At 43.2% G+C, this 14,203-nt stretch overlaps 1 protein-coding gene and 1 long non-coding RNA gene across 2 annotated transcripts; both read right to left on the bottom strand.

Moving 5' to 3' along the window:
- Positions 1-619: 619 nt before the first annotated feature.
- LOC147606801 (uncharacterized) lies at positions 620-1,044 on the bottom strand. Its single transcript, XR_015264873.1, has 2 exons — positions 908-1,044; positions 620-786 (listed from the first exon to the last, which is right to left on the bottom strand). It is a non-coding gene; the product is annotated as an uncharacterized LOC147606801 (long non-coding RNA).
- Positions 1,045-1,094: 50 nt separating this feature from the next.
- On the bottom strand, positions 1,095-12,818 carry EIF4A-III (eukaryotic initiation factor 4A-III). The gene is made up of 9 exons (XM_086791309.1): positions 12,381-12,818; positions 3,076-3,316; positions 2,864-2,944; positions 2,642-2,749; positions 2,406-2,525; positions 2,156-2,323; positions 1,835-1,921; positions 1,570-1,706; positions 1,095-1,413 (listed from the first exon to the last, which is right to left on the bottom strand). Exons 1-8 carry the CDS (start codon positions 12,737-12,739, stop codon positions 1,593-1,595), a joined length of 1,278 nt encoding a protein of 425 aa, XP_086647435.1. The 5' UTR covers positions 12,740-12,818; the 3' UTR covers positions 1,095-1,413; positions 1,570-1,592.
- Between the last annotated feature and the right edge of the window lie 1,385 nt (positions 12,819-14,203).

Here is a 14,203-nt window from a genome sequence, read left to right on the forward strand (position 1 = left end):
ATCTCTCTCTCTCCTCTCTCTACAGAGTCAACATTAAGAAGCTCCACCCACCTTAGTCTTATGTCTACTCTCCATCATTGTCAACCACACATACAAAAAGTGTCCAGATTGCGGGAAAACAAAATATAAATAAGACTACGCTACACATCATGTTGAACTAGATACATCTTTATGAAACAAAAGATAATGTTGACTCGTAAGGAGATGGATCATCATTGAAGAACATCAACAAGGTTTCACAGTCGAAAACTAGTCAAGTTAGACTACCTATGAGATTTGTGCATTTAGAAGTAATGCATGCCACTTGCGGTTAAATTTCATGCAAGGCTTGTCGTCAAACTTCTACTTAAAGGATAAATGGCTCAAAATCATTATGTTCCATGATACGGAAGCTCTAATGGAAGCGTTCTTTATGGCATGCATTTGTGTGATCGCTCCTCTACACATGATTCCCATTTCACTACCCATAGCTTGAATATAATTGGCAAATATCTCACGCTGAAGCAATCAAAAGAATAATATTTTAAACAATTGAGTGTGAGTGTGTGTGTGTGTGTGTGGGTGTGTGTGTGGGTGGGTGTGTGTCTGTGTGTGTGTGTGTGTGCACGCGCATGGGGGGTTTTTGTTGATGGCACCACTATTGGTAGCTCATGATGATATCACTAGTAAATAACACAACCACAGTAACACAACTTTAGTCCCCCACTTTTGGAAGGTCTTTTTAGATCACCACCACCACACCTTCCAGTAGACGTTGCCATCCACATCCAAATGCATAACATATACCTTGCATCATGGAATCCACAATCATGGTAATTCATTAAGGATGCATTTGTTTGAGGAGAGTATATTAGGACAGTGCAAGAACCATAACCAATCACCAAAGTCAAGTGCTAGAACCAATTACCGATTTTTGTGAAGCTTGTATCTTCTGTTCTTTTTTCTTTGCCATGATTTTACCCACCACTCTTTATTCAACCTTTCGCTCGAGTCAAGATTCGAACTCTCATCCCATGGACGGTAGCCTAGAGCCCTATCACTATTGTCCCCACCCCAGCTTGTATTTCTTTTGTAGCCTAATTTTGGACTGTTCAAGACACAAACTGAACCCATGTTACATGTCGAAGATTGTGTTGAAAGTCCACAAAAAGACAGAATAAAATGTCATTTCTAAGCCCACAATCCAGCTTTCCACGAGGTAAAACAAACAAAGTATCCATATACAGCTATTAGGAGCTTTCAATCCTTGACATATATGGTGGGTAATCAGGATGTCTCCAGAAAAATCCATGATCTAACACTCAGAATCTCTTTCCCAAGCATTCAACGGCCCCATGATACACACTCAGAACAATCACAACTTAGATGTTTTTGTACAGTACAGCATATGTGATCTCTGCATATCAGATTGGCCTGCAGAAATAGAAAAGATAGATAAGTGAATGCAGTCACAGGTGTCCGAATAAAAGACCTCACGTGATTGCAACCTGCACCAGATTATTGCCACAATAAGGACTGCTTTGCCCAAAAGGGAATAAAGATGTCATGGTTGTTCCAACCAATACGAACCTCAACTTTGCAAGCTTGACCATTCATATTAAATCAGCAACGTTCATGGGCATCTCATCAATTTGTGTGCTGTAGTACTGCTCAATGTCCCGAAGAATCCTTATGTCATCACTCCTCACAAAATTGATGGCAACACCCTGGCACATATTTCAGCAAAGTGGGATCAGCATTAATGTTTCAGATCCTCCACAAGAAAACAAACTGACTGAAATTCAGCACAACTTTGGACTCCAGTTTTGCCAAAATTCAAGTACACTGCTAGTACCTTTCGTCCGAACCGGCCAGATCGACCAATACGATGTATGTATAGCTCACGATTGTTTGGAAGATCATAGTTGATGACCAAGGACACCTTCATATCAACCACAGCACAGTTCACAGCAAAAACCAAGAGTGGAAAAAGTAAAACAAGCACCCACAAGCCAGTAAAACAAAACCCTCACCCTACATGCATACACACAGATACATGGCATACATATGAAACATACGGACATGCATACAAACATAGTATTCACAAGCACACTCCCCAACTTTATTTATATTCATAAAAAGCTCCATTCCATCTTGGTCTTATAAATACACATACCTGCTGCACGTCTAGACCACGAGCCCAAACATCCGTAGTGATTAGCACTCGAGTGTTTCCGGAACGAAATTCTGACATAATCATATCCCTTTCTTTCTGGGGCATATCCCCATGCATACAAGAGACTGTAAAATTGTTGGTACGCATCCTTTCTGTCAACCAGTCTACCTGATAACAATCAACAAATGAAGTGAGTAACCCTCGGTATGATTCAATGTGATTCAAGTTCGATTCCAGATAAACCACTTACCTTTCTCTTTGTATTGCAGAAAATAACAGCTTGAGTGATGGTGAGAGTGTCGTAAAGATCACAAAGCGTGTCAAACTTCCACTCTTCCTTTTCAACAGCCACAAAGAACTGCTTGATGCCCTGAAAAAAAAATACCAGGGGTTACATTTAAATGACTTCAAAAAATCAAAATAGAGTAGATTTTTGCCACAAAGGTGACAGAAAAAAACTTTTTATCAACCCAAGGTAAGCCTTACCTCGAGAGTCAGCTCATCACGCTTCACAAGGATGCGAACTGGATCAGTCATGAACTTGTTGGTCATTTCCAAAATTTCATGTGGCAACGTAGCAGATATCAGTACCACCTACAGGATGGGCATCCAAAAATGAGCCTTAAGATTGAAGACCACAAAAAACCATCTAATGCATTGATGAAAAGGTCTAAGCTGAGTGTATCACGAGCACTCATAATTTCTGACCTGAAGCTCAGGTGGCAAATATCTATAGACATCATAAATCTGGTCTTTGAAACCTCTGCTCAGCATTTCATCTGACTCGTCCTATACATCCCAGCCCGTTATGCGCATCATCAGCAATCACATGTTCTACTTTGCAGCTTAGATTAAGAGCTTACACTCCACACGCAAATTATTACCACGCTAAATAAACACTCTGGTCACATGATACTTACAAGGACAAGAAGCTTCATCGCTCTTGTTCTTAGAGTCCTCCTCTTTATCATATCGTACACCCTTCCTGGGGTTCCAGAAACAACATGCACACCATACTCCAGCTTTCGGATGTCCTCACCAATGCTTTTCCCACCTATGCAAGTATGAGCTTGAATATTTATAAAATCCCCAATGGCTAGTATCACTTTCTCTGTCTGAGCTGCAAGCTCTCTTGTGGGAGACAATATCAAAGCCTGAATCCTGCAAGAGGCATAAGGTTTGGTCAAGAGGCAAAACTAACACACCGCGTAGACATAATCTTGGCTTGAAAAGGCATCCTCCCATTTACACTTCAGACTTCCACACAACCTCCATTCCTCCTCTCTTAGCAGCCTACTTGCCATACAAGTACTTTATGCCTTGGCTCTAAAATATATATAAACAGATATAACATGATTATTGATTCAACACTAACCTCTCATCAGACTACATAATGCCACCTCTTGCCTTCCATTGATCCCTCCATCATTTCAAACCCTTCATCGTGGAAGAACCTTTACAATAATTGATGGATGCGCAATTTCTAATGCAGAAGCAATGGAAGCTCGTAGTGAAACCTTAAATTATTGGCTTACCCAAAGAAGTACTAGGACAGAATGGCATCTACCTTCAAATGCTCACAGCAGACATGTACACACCTAGCTCATAGATACACTCACAAAGTGGAGTTCCAAGCTGCCCCACCCCAAAGGGTTCATGCACCTTCATTTCAGGCCCACCCTCCACCATTCATAGGTAGAAAGATGGAAAGGAAATGCAATACTGCAAAAGGTGTATAGAAGCGCTTGCTTACTCTGCTGGCTCATCCAACCTTAAGGCTTGGGGACGACTCATCATCTTCCATGACTGCACACTAGCATGACTAATCCTACAAATTTATCATATGAAAGCCGCCCCATATCACATAAGACATCAAGAGTTCGAGAAGAGTACTCAAGACACCCCGTCACCCTCGAGCTCCTGTCCATTATTGCCAAGAACAACTTAATGAGAAGATCGCAAAGAGTTCAAAACAGTGCTGGCCAACCCTGGGAATGGTCACACAGCATCAGCTGGCTAGCATGGAACAGAATAAAGGTAATTAATACATAGATGGCCATCCTAAGAAGAACGCCAGGTCCACTCTCCCGGGTCCCACTGGAGACACGTGAGAGGCCGGCCCTCCTAGATCCATAATCGCCACAATCTCTCTCTAGCCACCTTGGCCCGTTGAGGGTCGATGTGCCAGATGCTCCTCAGAGGATACCAGAGCTAACTGCTCTAAAGGGCCAACCTAAGATGAACGCAAGCACGTATGAGACGGATTGCAAATCTGTCCTTGAATGCTAGGCTAAATGTAATTATTTGGCCCTCCAAGATCCTTTCACATGATGGAATGCCCGGACACATGGACAGGCTGATGGATACATGGGTTCCTAAAGCTAGCATTGGAAAAAGCACCAGTCTTGGTCAAAAAGCAAGAAAAAGCAAAAAGTCAAACTATGTTGACCAAAAGCTGAGGGCACCATTGGAAAGAGGACATCAAACTGGATCAAGAAGCTAAAAACCGCTTTTCCAAAAAGCAACTCCAAGACCCAAAAGCAGGGCCCGGAAGCTACAAAAGCACAAACCAAGAACTTTGGCTATTTTTGACTATTATTAAAATATTTAAAAGAGAAAAGCTAAAGGCAAAGCAAAAGCAAGGCATGGCAAAAAGCAAGGATCCCCCCCCCCCCCTTTCAAGTATATAAGAAGCTTGTACCCTCTTGAAGAGATCACCACTTGTGGAGAGTCACCTTGGAGGATTCACCTTGTAAAGAATGTGGAGCTTCATTGCCCTCATCATCATCTTCCTCTCCACCTCTTTGCGCCACCCTGCTCCGCCTCAAAGCCGTCAGCATCGCTTCAGAGCCACCGTTGCTAGCTGAGCAGCCGCCTTCGCCGCCCCGGCTGAAGCCGCCGCTCCGCCACCTCCGCCAACTAAGCCACTAGCAGCACTGCCACAACCACCCAGAAAATACGTCGCCTGCAATTTTTGCTTTGCCAGGTCTTCTGAGCACGCCGCCTTGCCCAACAACAGCCGCCATTGGTACTACAATAGCCACCAGCTTCTTCAAACACCCCAAAAGGAGGGATTGTCATTCTGGGCCACAAATTCACCACCCTGACATTCTTGTCCAGAATTGGTGTAGAGACTCTTGTGGGTATTTGAGAGCATCAGACTTGATTTAGACATTGGATTTTGGTACTAGCCCGTGTGACACTTGTGGGTCTAATGATGGCTACTCTCTTTCTCTCTCTCTTGAAGGCTGCCCATGAAGAATACAAGCTGTTGGGGACTGTTTTGGAGGCTTCCATCGCGAAGAAATACTCAAGGCAAGGGTATTTAATCACTTTATTATAATTTCTAGCCACTATACTTGTTGTACCAATCCTTGTACTTGTTGTACCAACCACTGTACCAACCAATGTACCTATTGTACCAACATTTGTACTTGTTGTACCTTCTGTACCAACCACTATACTTGCTATACCAACCACTGTACCTACTATACCAACCTTTGTACTTGTTGTACCAACCATTATGCCTACTGTACCAACCATTGTCCTTGTTGTACCGGCTTAATGGAGAGTTGTACTTGCTATACCAGCTCTATTGCATGAAGACCCGTGGTTTTTGGTGAAGAATCAGTACCCACACGGAGGTATATGGATTATATTATTGACTCGGCATTTCTACAGCCTATGTTCCGGCTTGGTAGCCTCGTGTTGGGCTGTGTTATGGCATTTGTATATGGATAATCCGGCATCTCCCGTGGAGAGAGTAAGACCCTTAAAGCTTGTACATGATATTATTCTCCTTGGGTAATAAAATACTCCAAGGGGGGGGGGGGGGGGTCAGCCCATTCCGGCCTCTATGTGGTGTCACATGTGCATTGTCTAGCTTTTATGTTTTATGCAAAGTGATGATGGATATGTGTTAAGGTTGTGGCCACGTTTAAGTGTTTTAATATGCATTGATGGTATCAACAAGTGTGTCAAAGGCCCTAGTCCCCTGGGCATCCGCGAGCTACATCATCCCGCCACTCTCTAGGGTGGATGGTGTGGAGTGATATAACACCACAAATGCGAATGGGAGCCACCATCTCCTCAAACATACTAGCTTCTTCAACGGGAAGGCATCTATAACCAACTAGTTGCCCCAACACCCTGGGGGAGATGCTGGCAACTCTGGAGGGAGAGCCCGCATCGAAAAAGTAGCGTGGCCATCTCTATTGGCTCCGTAGCTGCTCTATATGTTTTTCTGCTTCTTTTGTCTGTTGTAATTGTAACTTGAGCAGCCTGGTCTATTTCATCAGCTCTTGTTTGTGCTTTGCAAAAGCGTTTCTACAGTGGTGTCTATGTTCGATACTTTCTTATTCAATGACACCTTCTTTGAAACTTCTTTCTTCTTCTCCAAACATGGTGAATGGCTAGGTGGGTTTTCTCGACCTCACTTTTACCATTCATGGACAGCTCTCGCTGTATGAAAATATACCCAAAAGGGTATTTTACCCAGCCCAAAAAGGGCTATTTAGTCATTTACCTTCACTTTTATATGCTGGCTGACTGCCTCTGCTGGCCGACCAGCATCCTCCCTTTCCATATAAATATGAGGCGCATCCTTATTCAACTCATCAGTCATCAAAGAGCACCTTCTCTGCTGCTGGTCGCCAACATCTGGCTCCTCATCAGCGCCCAACATCTGCCTTCTCTGCTGCTGGTGCAGGCCACCTACATCAGGGCTGTCTACAGCACTTGTCATCGCCTACATCAGAGCTGTCTACAGCGTTTCTCCATCGCCTGGCATGTTCTGCATTTGTCATCGCCTACATCAGGGCTGATCTCAGCGTTTTCATCTTCAGGTGTACTTCTGTGTTTGTCTTCAGCACACCTTCAGGCTGACTTCAGCGTTTCTTCATAAGGAGTACTTCAGCGTCTACATCAGCCTTATATCAGGGATTTATCGGTGCTTACATCAGGCTTACTACCGGACTGTTATCTGTGTTTTTGGGACAGTAGCCCTCTCTGCTCCTTCGAGGTCTCATATAGAGCTCTTGTACTGGATTTCATCATTTATATATACATCCCCATTGCGGCATTTTTTGGCGAAAAGCCAACCGTTTCCCATTTCCATGTCTTTGGGTGTCATGCATACACTCACACTCCGAATGACACAAGGGGCAAGCTTGAGCCAAGGAGTGAATTGCTGAATCAAAGGCTTACAAAGTTTTTGATCCAAGATCAAACAAAGTTTTCGTTCGTCGAGACGACGTTTCTGATAAGTGAGATTTACTTCGCCTTCTGCTGCCCATACCAACTGAACAAGAATCTCAGACTGTGCCACATGAACCCCATCAGTCTGTTAGAAGTCATCTCCTGTCTACTTTTATACACCAAGGCCTTTGTTGTGGGTGTGCCCGCCCTTATGAGGTATTTTATCATTTTTCCTCACTCCCCGTATTTTTTCCCTATTTTTCCCCATTTTCCAGTGGTGTGGAGGGATGCCAAAGGTTGGCAGGAGCACCTAGTGGCTGGCCGACTGTCCCATCAGCAGACGTGTGACTGGCTGACTGCCCATCAGCAAGCGTGGAGTGTTTTATTGCTGGCCGACTTGCTGTATGCAGTCTCGTGGGCTTCATTTATTGCTGGCCGACTGCTCATGCAGTCATGGAGGGCCACCAGCGTCGTGGGATCACCCTGCGTGGTTATACGGACTCCGACTGGGCCGGTGATTTCGATTCCGGACATTCTCATGGTGGTTATTTGTACTCCCTGAGATCCGCCCTTCTCTTAGTCTAGCAAAAAGCAGGATACCGTCGTAGGTTCTTCCACTGAAGCCGAATACCGGGCCCTCTATGACGCCACCACTGAGGCTATGTATCTTCGTCAACTTCTTTCAGAGATGCACGTCCCCATTGACACCGCTTTCTATCATCTTTGCCAACAGTCAAAGTGCGATTGCCCTTGCTGGCAATCCTATTTTTTTAAACCGTACCAAGCATGTGGGTGTCCATTTTCATTTTACCAAGGAAAAGGTTGAGCTTGGTACCATCCGACTCCAGTACATTCCTATGGCGGGCAACCATGCAGACATCCTTATGAAGTCCATCAACCACCCCATTCTCGAGCGTCTTCGCGATCGGATCGGCAACGGCCCACCACCATCATCCTCCGCACTTTGAGAGAGGGATCTTCCTCTCCTTTCACATTTTTTTATCATTTTTGTATTGGGCACATGAGTCAATGAAAACCCCATGAGGGCACGGCTCATGTGAACACCCACTGCATTGCATTTTTTTCCATCTTGCATTCCCTATGCACAGCATTCTGTTTTTGTGTTTGGGACGCATGTATGAATGAAAACCCAAAAATGGGTGTTCATGCATGTGAAAACCTTTTGCATTGTGGCATTCTTCCAGTACTTCCCAAACTCAAAAGCCTCTACTCTGGTCTCAAATCACATGGTCCTCATCTTCGACAACCAGAGTTGTTTTCCCCTCATCGTCTCTCATGATCCCTTTTTGGTATGAGAGGGGGTGTGTGAAAATATACCCAAAAGGGTATTTTACCCAGCCCAAAAAGGGCTATTTAGTCATTTAACTGCTAGCCGACTGCCTCTGCTGGCCGACCGGCATCCTCCCTTTCCGAATAAATATGAGGCGCATCCTTATTCAATGCATCAATCAAAGAGCACCTTCTTTGCTGCTGGTCGCCAACATCTGGCTCCTCATCAGTGCCCAACATCTGCCTTCTCTGCTACTGGTGCAAGCCGCCTACATCAGGGCTGTCTACAACGCTTGTCATCGCCTACATCAGGGCTGTCTACAGCGCTTGTCATCGCCTACATCAAAGCTGTCTACAGCGTTTCTCCATCGCCTACATCAGGGGCATGTTCTGCATTTGTCATCACCTACGTCAGGGTTGATCTCAGCGTTTTCACCTTCAGGTGTGCTTCCGCGTTTGTCTTCAGCACACCTTCAAGCTGACTTCAGCATTTCTTCATAAGGAGTACTTCAGCGTCTACATCAGCCTTACACCAGGGATTTATCGGCACTTACATCAGGCTTACTACGAAACTGTTATCTGCGTTTTTGGGACAGCAGCCCTCTCTGCTCCTTCAAAGTCTCATATAGAGCTCCTGTATTGGATTTCATCATTTATATATACATCCCCATTGCAAGCTGTGTGATTTGCTCTGATCTCTCGTATATTTGGTCCTTTGGTCTCTTTTGCCCTCACACTCACTGTAGGTAGTCAAGCTCAATAACACCTGAAAGTTCTAATATCGATGTAAAATGCAAGTGGTATGATTGTGTAACGCACAGCAAGACCTTTTTTATGACTTTATGCTCAGTGAGCACAAAGCAATCCACTTTAATCTTTATTCACATGAGATAAAGCTGAAGAGAGAGAGAATGCAGAGATGACACTAAATTGGGTCCCAATCTACCCATTGAAGGGCCCCCTCATGCCTCCCACATGCAGGAGTATTTGCTTTTATTGCTTTGGAGACCTTTAATAACGCAGAAAACTTACTAAATATGATTGACGGAGGATTGCCAAACGCAATGGTGATGTAGACCAAATGTATGTTGAACTATTGAAGACAACCGTGACACCACTTCGGAGAGCCTTATGCACACCCAAATCTATTGAGGGAGATGCAATATTGAACGCTAAATGCTAAAGATAGCTTCAGGCTACCTTGGACTGTAGCACATAGAGTGCTAGGCTGAATTGATGTATGTACAAGACCAAAGTCTCAAGCACACATACTTTTTGCAATGTTCTATTGCTGAATTCTATGAAAAATGCGATGATTTATGCTTGGACTGAGGGGCTTCTTATATATACCGTCAGGAGGCCAGATGAATCTAAACTTACGAATAATTTTAAAAGAAATAAGAGAATCACTAAAAACAAACAAAATCAACAATAGGAAAGCTTAATAGAGACACCGAAGAAGAAATAATAATAATAGGAAAACCATATTTAGTTATTTTAGAAATGTTAGAAGTGAAGTGAGGCATTCTTATGATATCTAAATCAGTGTCACCACGAAACGTTTCAACCCGAAACGCGGAGTTTCAACCCGAAATGTTTCACTTTGTACAAGCACCAACTAAAACACTGGACCGAAATGCCTATATATATAAAGTCAAGAGAGATAGATGCTAGGTCTACGATTTGTTAGTATAAAAATCTCAAAATTGCTCACATAATACATTACCACGAGTGATAACACAAGTATAAAAGACATCTCTACTATTAATATTTAAACTTCAAATCTCCAAGTTTCGAAAATTTAGACGTTTCACTTTGAAGGTTTCAATAGGCGTTTCACTAAAATGTTGAAACATTTAATGCGTTTCACAGGTTGCTACCTAAAACGCGTTTAACGGTGACCATGATCTAAGTTGGAATACTTGGGTTGTAGTTTATCATATACATCTACATCTATACCAACACAAGATTGACAAATGTTGAGGCCCAAAAAAGATCAATGGTCATTATTTGCAATGCAATTAAGTTCACAAAACTCTTTGGGATAAATTCCTCCACCTAGAGAGGTAGGGTGTAAATACATAAAGTCTTGGAAATCAGGTATTGGGAACAGAAAGGTCATAAACAAAACGTCTCACTCGACAAAGTTTGTGAAGAAAGATAGGACACATATCAATGGAAACTAGGCATTCCATAAATTCAAATTCATGTCAAAAGATAAAAGTTGGTAAGAAAAACGGCACAGTTAGTACCCATAGTAATACTAATGGTAATAATAGGAATGCCTAATTGCTGCTGGTCGGTCCAGTCTTCCTGCTGTCGGCATGTTTCGATGGGTCCACAATTGCTGAAAATAGGCATTAAATGTTGTCTTTCCTATTAGTCACTTCACCTGTGGTGGTGTACACTATCCTGGCTGCTGGCCTACATGCTCTAAAGCTGGCTGACTGCTGTCCAGACCCCTGTAGGGTTTCCGACTGGGTGTAGGGCTCTTGTATGCCCTCTTTAGGTGTGGCCCATGGTGGCCTACAAGCAAGGGTCACAGGTTGGCCAAAGGGCTGGCCTAGAGCCTTTAATCCCTTTGCTAAACATCTTCTACATACTACTAAATGCCTGCTATGCTAGGGTAACCTATTTTGGGTTAAGTGACAGAGGCTTGGAAGGACTTATGTAGCTTGTGCCTGGCATGTTCCCGGACAGGGGCTCACAACAGGGTCCCAACGTATAACAAATATTCCTAAAAGGTACTAATCATGTACAAGTAAAGCATTGATGATGAGCCAGTGTGTCGCATGGCACCTTAGTGCATGGGTGCATGTGACAACAAAAACTTGGAGTGCAGTGCTTCGGGCCCTACTAACTGAAATAACCTATTTCATCATTTAGTACCCCCACGAATTTTCTTGCAGCTTCAAAAACCCAACAATGGTGTTGTTCAAGTTTAAGACCCTAGAAACAATGTCAGAACAACGGTGCCAAAAGAAACCTTCAAAAGGATAAATAAAACATCTATACAATTATCAAACAATAAAAACTACACTCCATAAAACCCGTGCATATTAGATAAAAACCCTAACACAGAAGTCAGGTCAAACAGGATCCCTAAGTACGACATTTTTAAAATGAAGAAACTTTTAACTCTACTACTGATGTCAAATCCAGAAGGCCCTGCAAACAATGTCCGAAATCCGATACTCTCCGATGATGATGATGATAACTTAGAACCTTTAAAAATGAAATTATCCCTTCAGAAACCCCTCAAAAGAATGTCAAGTTCTTTGGAAACCCTCAAGGAGTAAAAACCCTAGAAGAATTTCAAACAAAAAGCGTTTAGAATGAAAAAAAATTAGTGAAGGCTGCCAAATTCAAGGTGAAAATAATGTAGAACTTAGTCTGTGCAAGCAATAACCCTAAAAATCCTAGGAGACCGCAAGAAACCTGTAAAAACCTTCGCGTTATACTGACAAGTTACAGAAAACTATGAAATTCAAACAAGGACCTTCAGAAACCCAGGAAAGCGCAAAATTGAAAAAAAAAATCTTCAAGAAAAACCCTACTCAGGAAACCCTGCACTGAAGCCGCGTTCAGAAAACCCTAAGATTCAGATGCTTCCGTAAAAAGCAAAAGTCAAGTTTAGAAAACCTTCCAATTTTTCAAGAGGGAACCTGGCCTGAGTTCAGAAAACCCTAAAATTGGGAAACCCTTGATGCAGGAAACGATACGCAAGATAAGCGCTTACTCTCTGACGGAGGTGTCGATGATCTGGCAGACGGCGAGGGCGATCATGGAGGTCTTGCCGGTGCCGGACTGGGCCTGGGCGATGACGTCGCGGTTCTGGATGATGGGACGGATAGCGCGCTGCTGAATGGCCGAGGGCTTCTCGAAGCCGTAGGCGTAGATGCCCCGCAGGAGCTCGTCCCGGATGCCCATCGCGTCGAAGCTGCTGTACACCTCCACGCCCGGGCTTGTCTCGAAGGCCATGCCGTCGTCGTCCGCCGGCGCCCCGCCTCCGCCATTGCGAGAGTTGTTCGTCCGGTTGCGCGGTACCACAGAGGCCATGGCCCCGCCCGCACCACCACCTGCAGCAGTGCTCGCCATAGCCGAAGGAAAGCGCTGACGCTGCTCTCTCTCTCTCTCTCTCTCTCTCTCTCTGCAGTTTACCCTACGCTACCGATGACCGTAGGCTTTCTATATGGTTTAGCTAATTTATTGCCCCATTTCACACCATCAGTTTTGTTTTTTTTTTCCTGATGAAGTTGATGTTACACAAGGCCCGCTTTCACACCGAGCAACTGGTTTTCACTTCTCTGAAATTAATGAAGAAGAAGACAAGCCCTCTAAGTTAAACTTGTGGTTGTGAGGTGAAGCCATAGGATTTGGAAGTGTTCAACTCACAACCGGTTGCGAATTTTAATGAGCGTGGAAATGGTCCTACACTCACACACCTCTCTTCAGTTGATGTTACACACTCACACACCATTTTGTTTCTTTTCCCACCCTGTGTGGAGTTGATGTTGATGAAGTTGATTGAACATGTTCTGATTAAGTTGATGTTAGAATCACACACTATTTTGTTTCTTTTCCCACCCTTGTATGGAGTGGGGGAGAGGGGTGAGGTTCAAATTGGCGTCCGTCCAAGCAAAGCCTCTAGCTATTGTCCCCACCCCAAGTTTTGTTGAGAAATATGTTTTTCATAAAAACAGACAGTAGAGCGAATAACTTATTACTTCATGCACATTGTCATATGTAAAGAAGTAAAAGGGTTGCCATGGGTGCCGAGATATTCAAAAGAATAGTTGCTTTTTTGAGATGAAAAAGTACGGAAAGTAAAGTTAGCACATGTTTGCTTTTTTACCAAATGCATTGATTTAGGGCTCCATATTTGAAGTGAATCAAAACATATATGTTAAAGTGGCTTATAAAGAAAGCAAGAAGGGGGTGCATTTTATGCCTACAATTTCCTAACTTGTGCATGTTTTTCCATTGGTTCACCTCTACTGACTCATCATTTACCTCTTTTATTCTTTACAAAATCCTTTCATGCTTTGCAAGAATTTGATATCTACTTGTTAGGCGATTGTTCATGGTTCTTCGAAGTTTGTTTCAGTTGACTTAGGGGTTGGTCGACATAATACTTCTAGAAAAAACAGTTGTTCTAGCCGCAAGAATAGGAGAATCCTTGGAAATCTCACCAACCACATACCTAGAAACCATACGTTTTACATATAACAATGTCCAAAGTACTAGTTCATCAGCACAGGTGATTGTTCATGGTCCTTCAAAGTTTGTTTTCTAGTTGATGTAGGTGTTAGTCAACTTAAGTCCTCATTATTTTAGCCACAATAACATGAGATTTCTTGGAAATCTTGCCAACTGCATAACTAGAAACCATATGCTACATGTTAATGTGCAAAATATTAGCCAAGGAAGAAGTTACTTTTATTACCAGCCCCCTTGTTCATGGAAAACAAATTCTTCAATAGATCATAAAACTATGACTTCAAACTTTTACTTTAAGTAAATAAGTCCTTAGCTAAATTAAAACTAAAATGCATTCAATTT

The sequence above is a fragment of the Cibotium barometz genome, chromosome 56 (assembly GCF_041138505.1).
Source record: "Cibotium barometz isolate CiBa-2024 chromosome 56, ASM4113850v1, whole genome shotgun sequence".
NCBI classification, from domain to species: Eukaryota; Viridiplantae; Streptophyta; class Polypodiopsida; order Cyatheales; family Cibotiaceae; genus Cibotium; species Cibotium barometz.

Excerpts from the sequence above, each read along its gene's own strand:
- EIF4A-III (XM_086791309.1), bottom strand. The coding sequence starts at position 12,739 with ATGGCGAGCACTGCTGCAGGTGGTGGTGCGGGCGGGGCCATGGCCTCT. Across the intron at positions 2,750-2,863 it reads ATTTGCCACCTGAGCTTCAG|GTGGTACTGATATCTGCTAC; the intron begins GTCAGAAATTAT and ends CCCATCCTGTAG. Across the intron at positions 1,922-2,155 it reads GTGGTCTAGACGTGCAGCAG|GTGTCCTTGGTCATCAACTA; the intron begins GTATGTGTATTT and ends GTTGATATGAAG.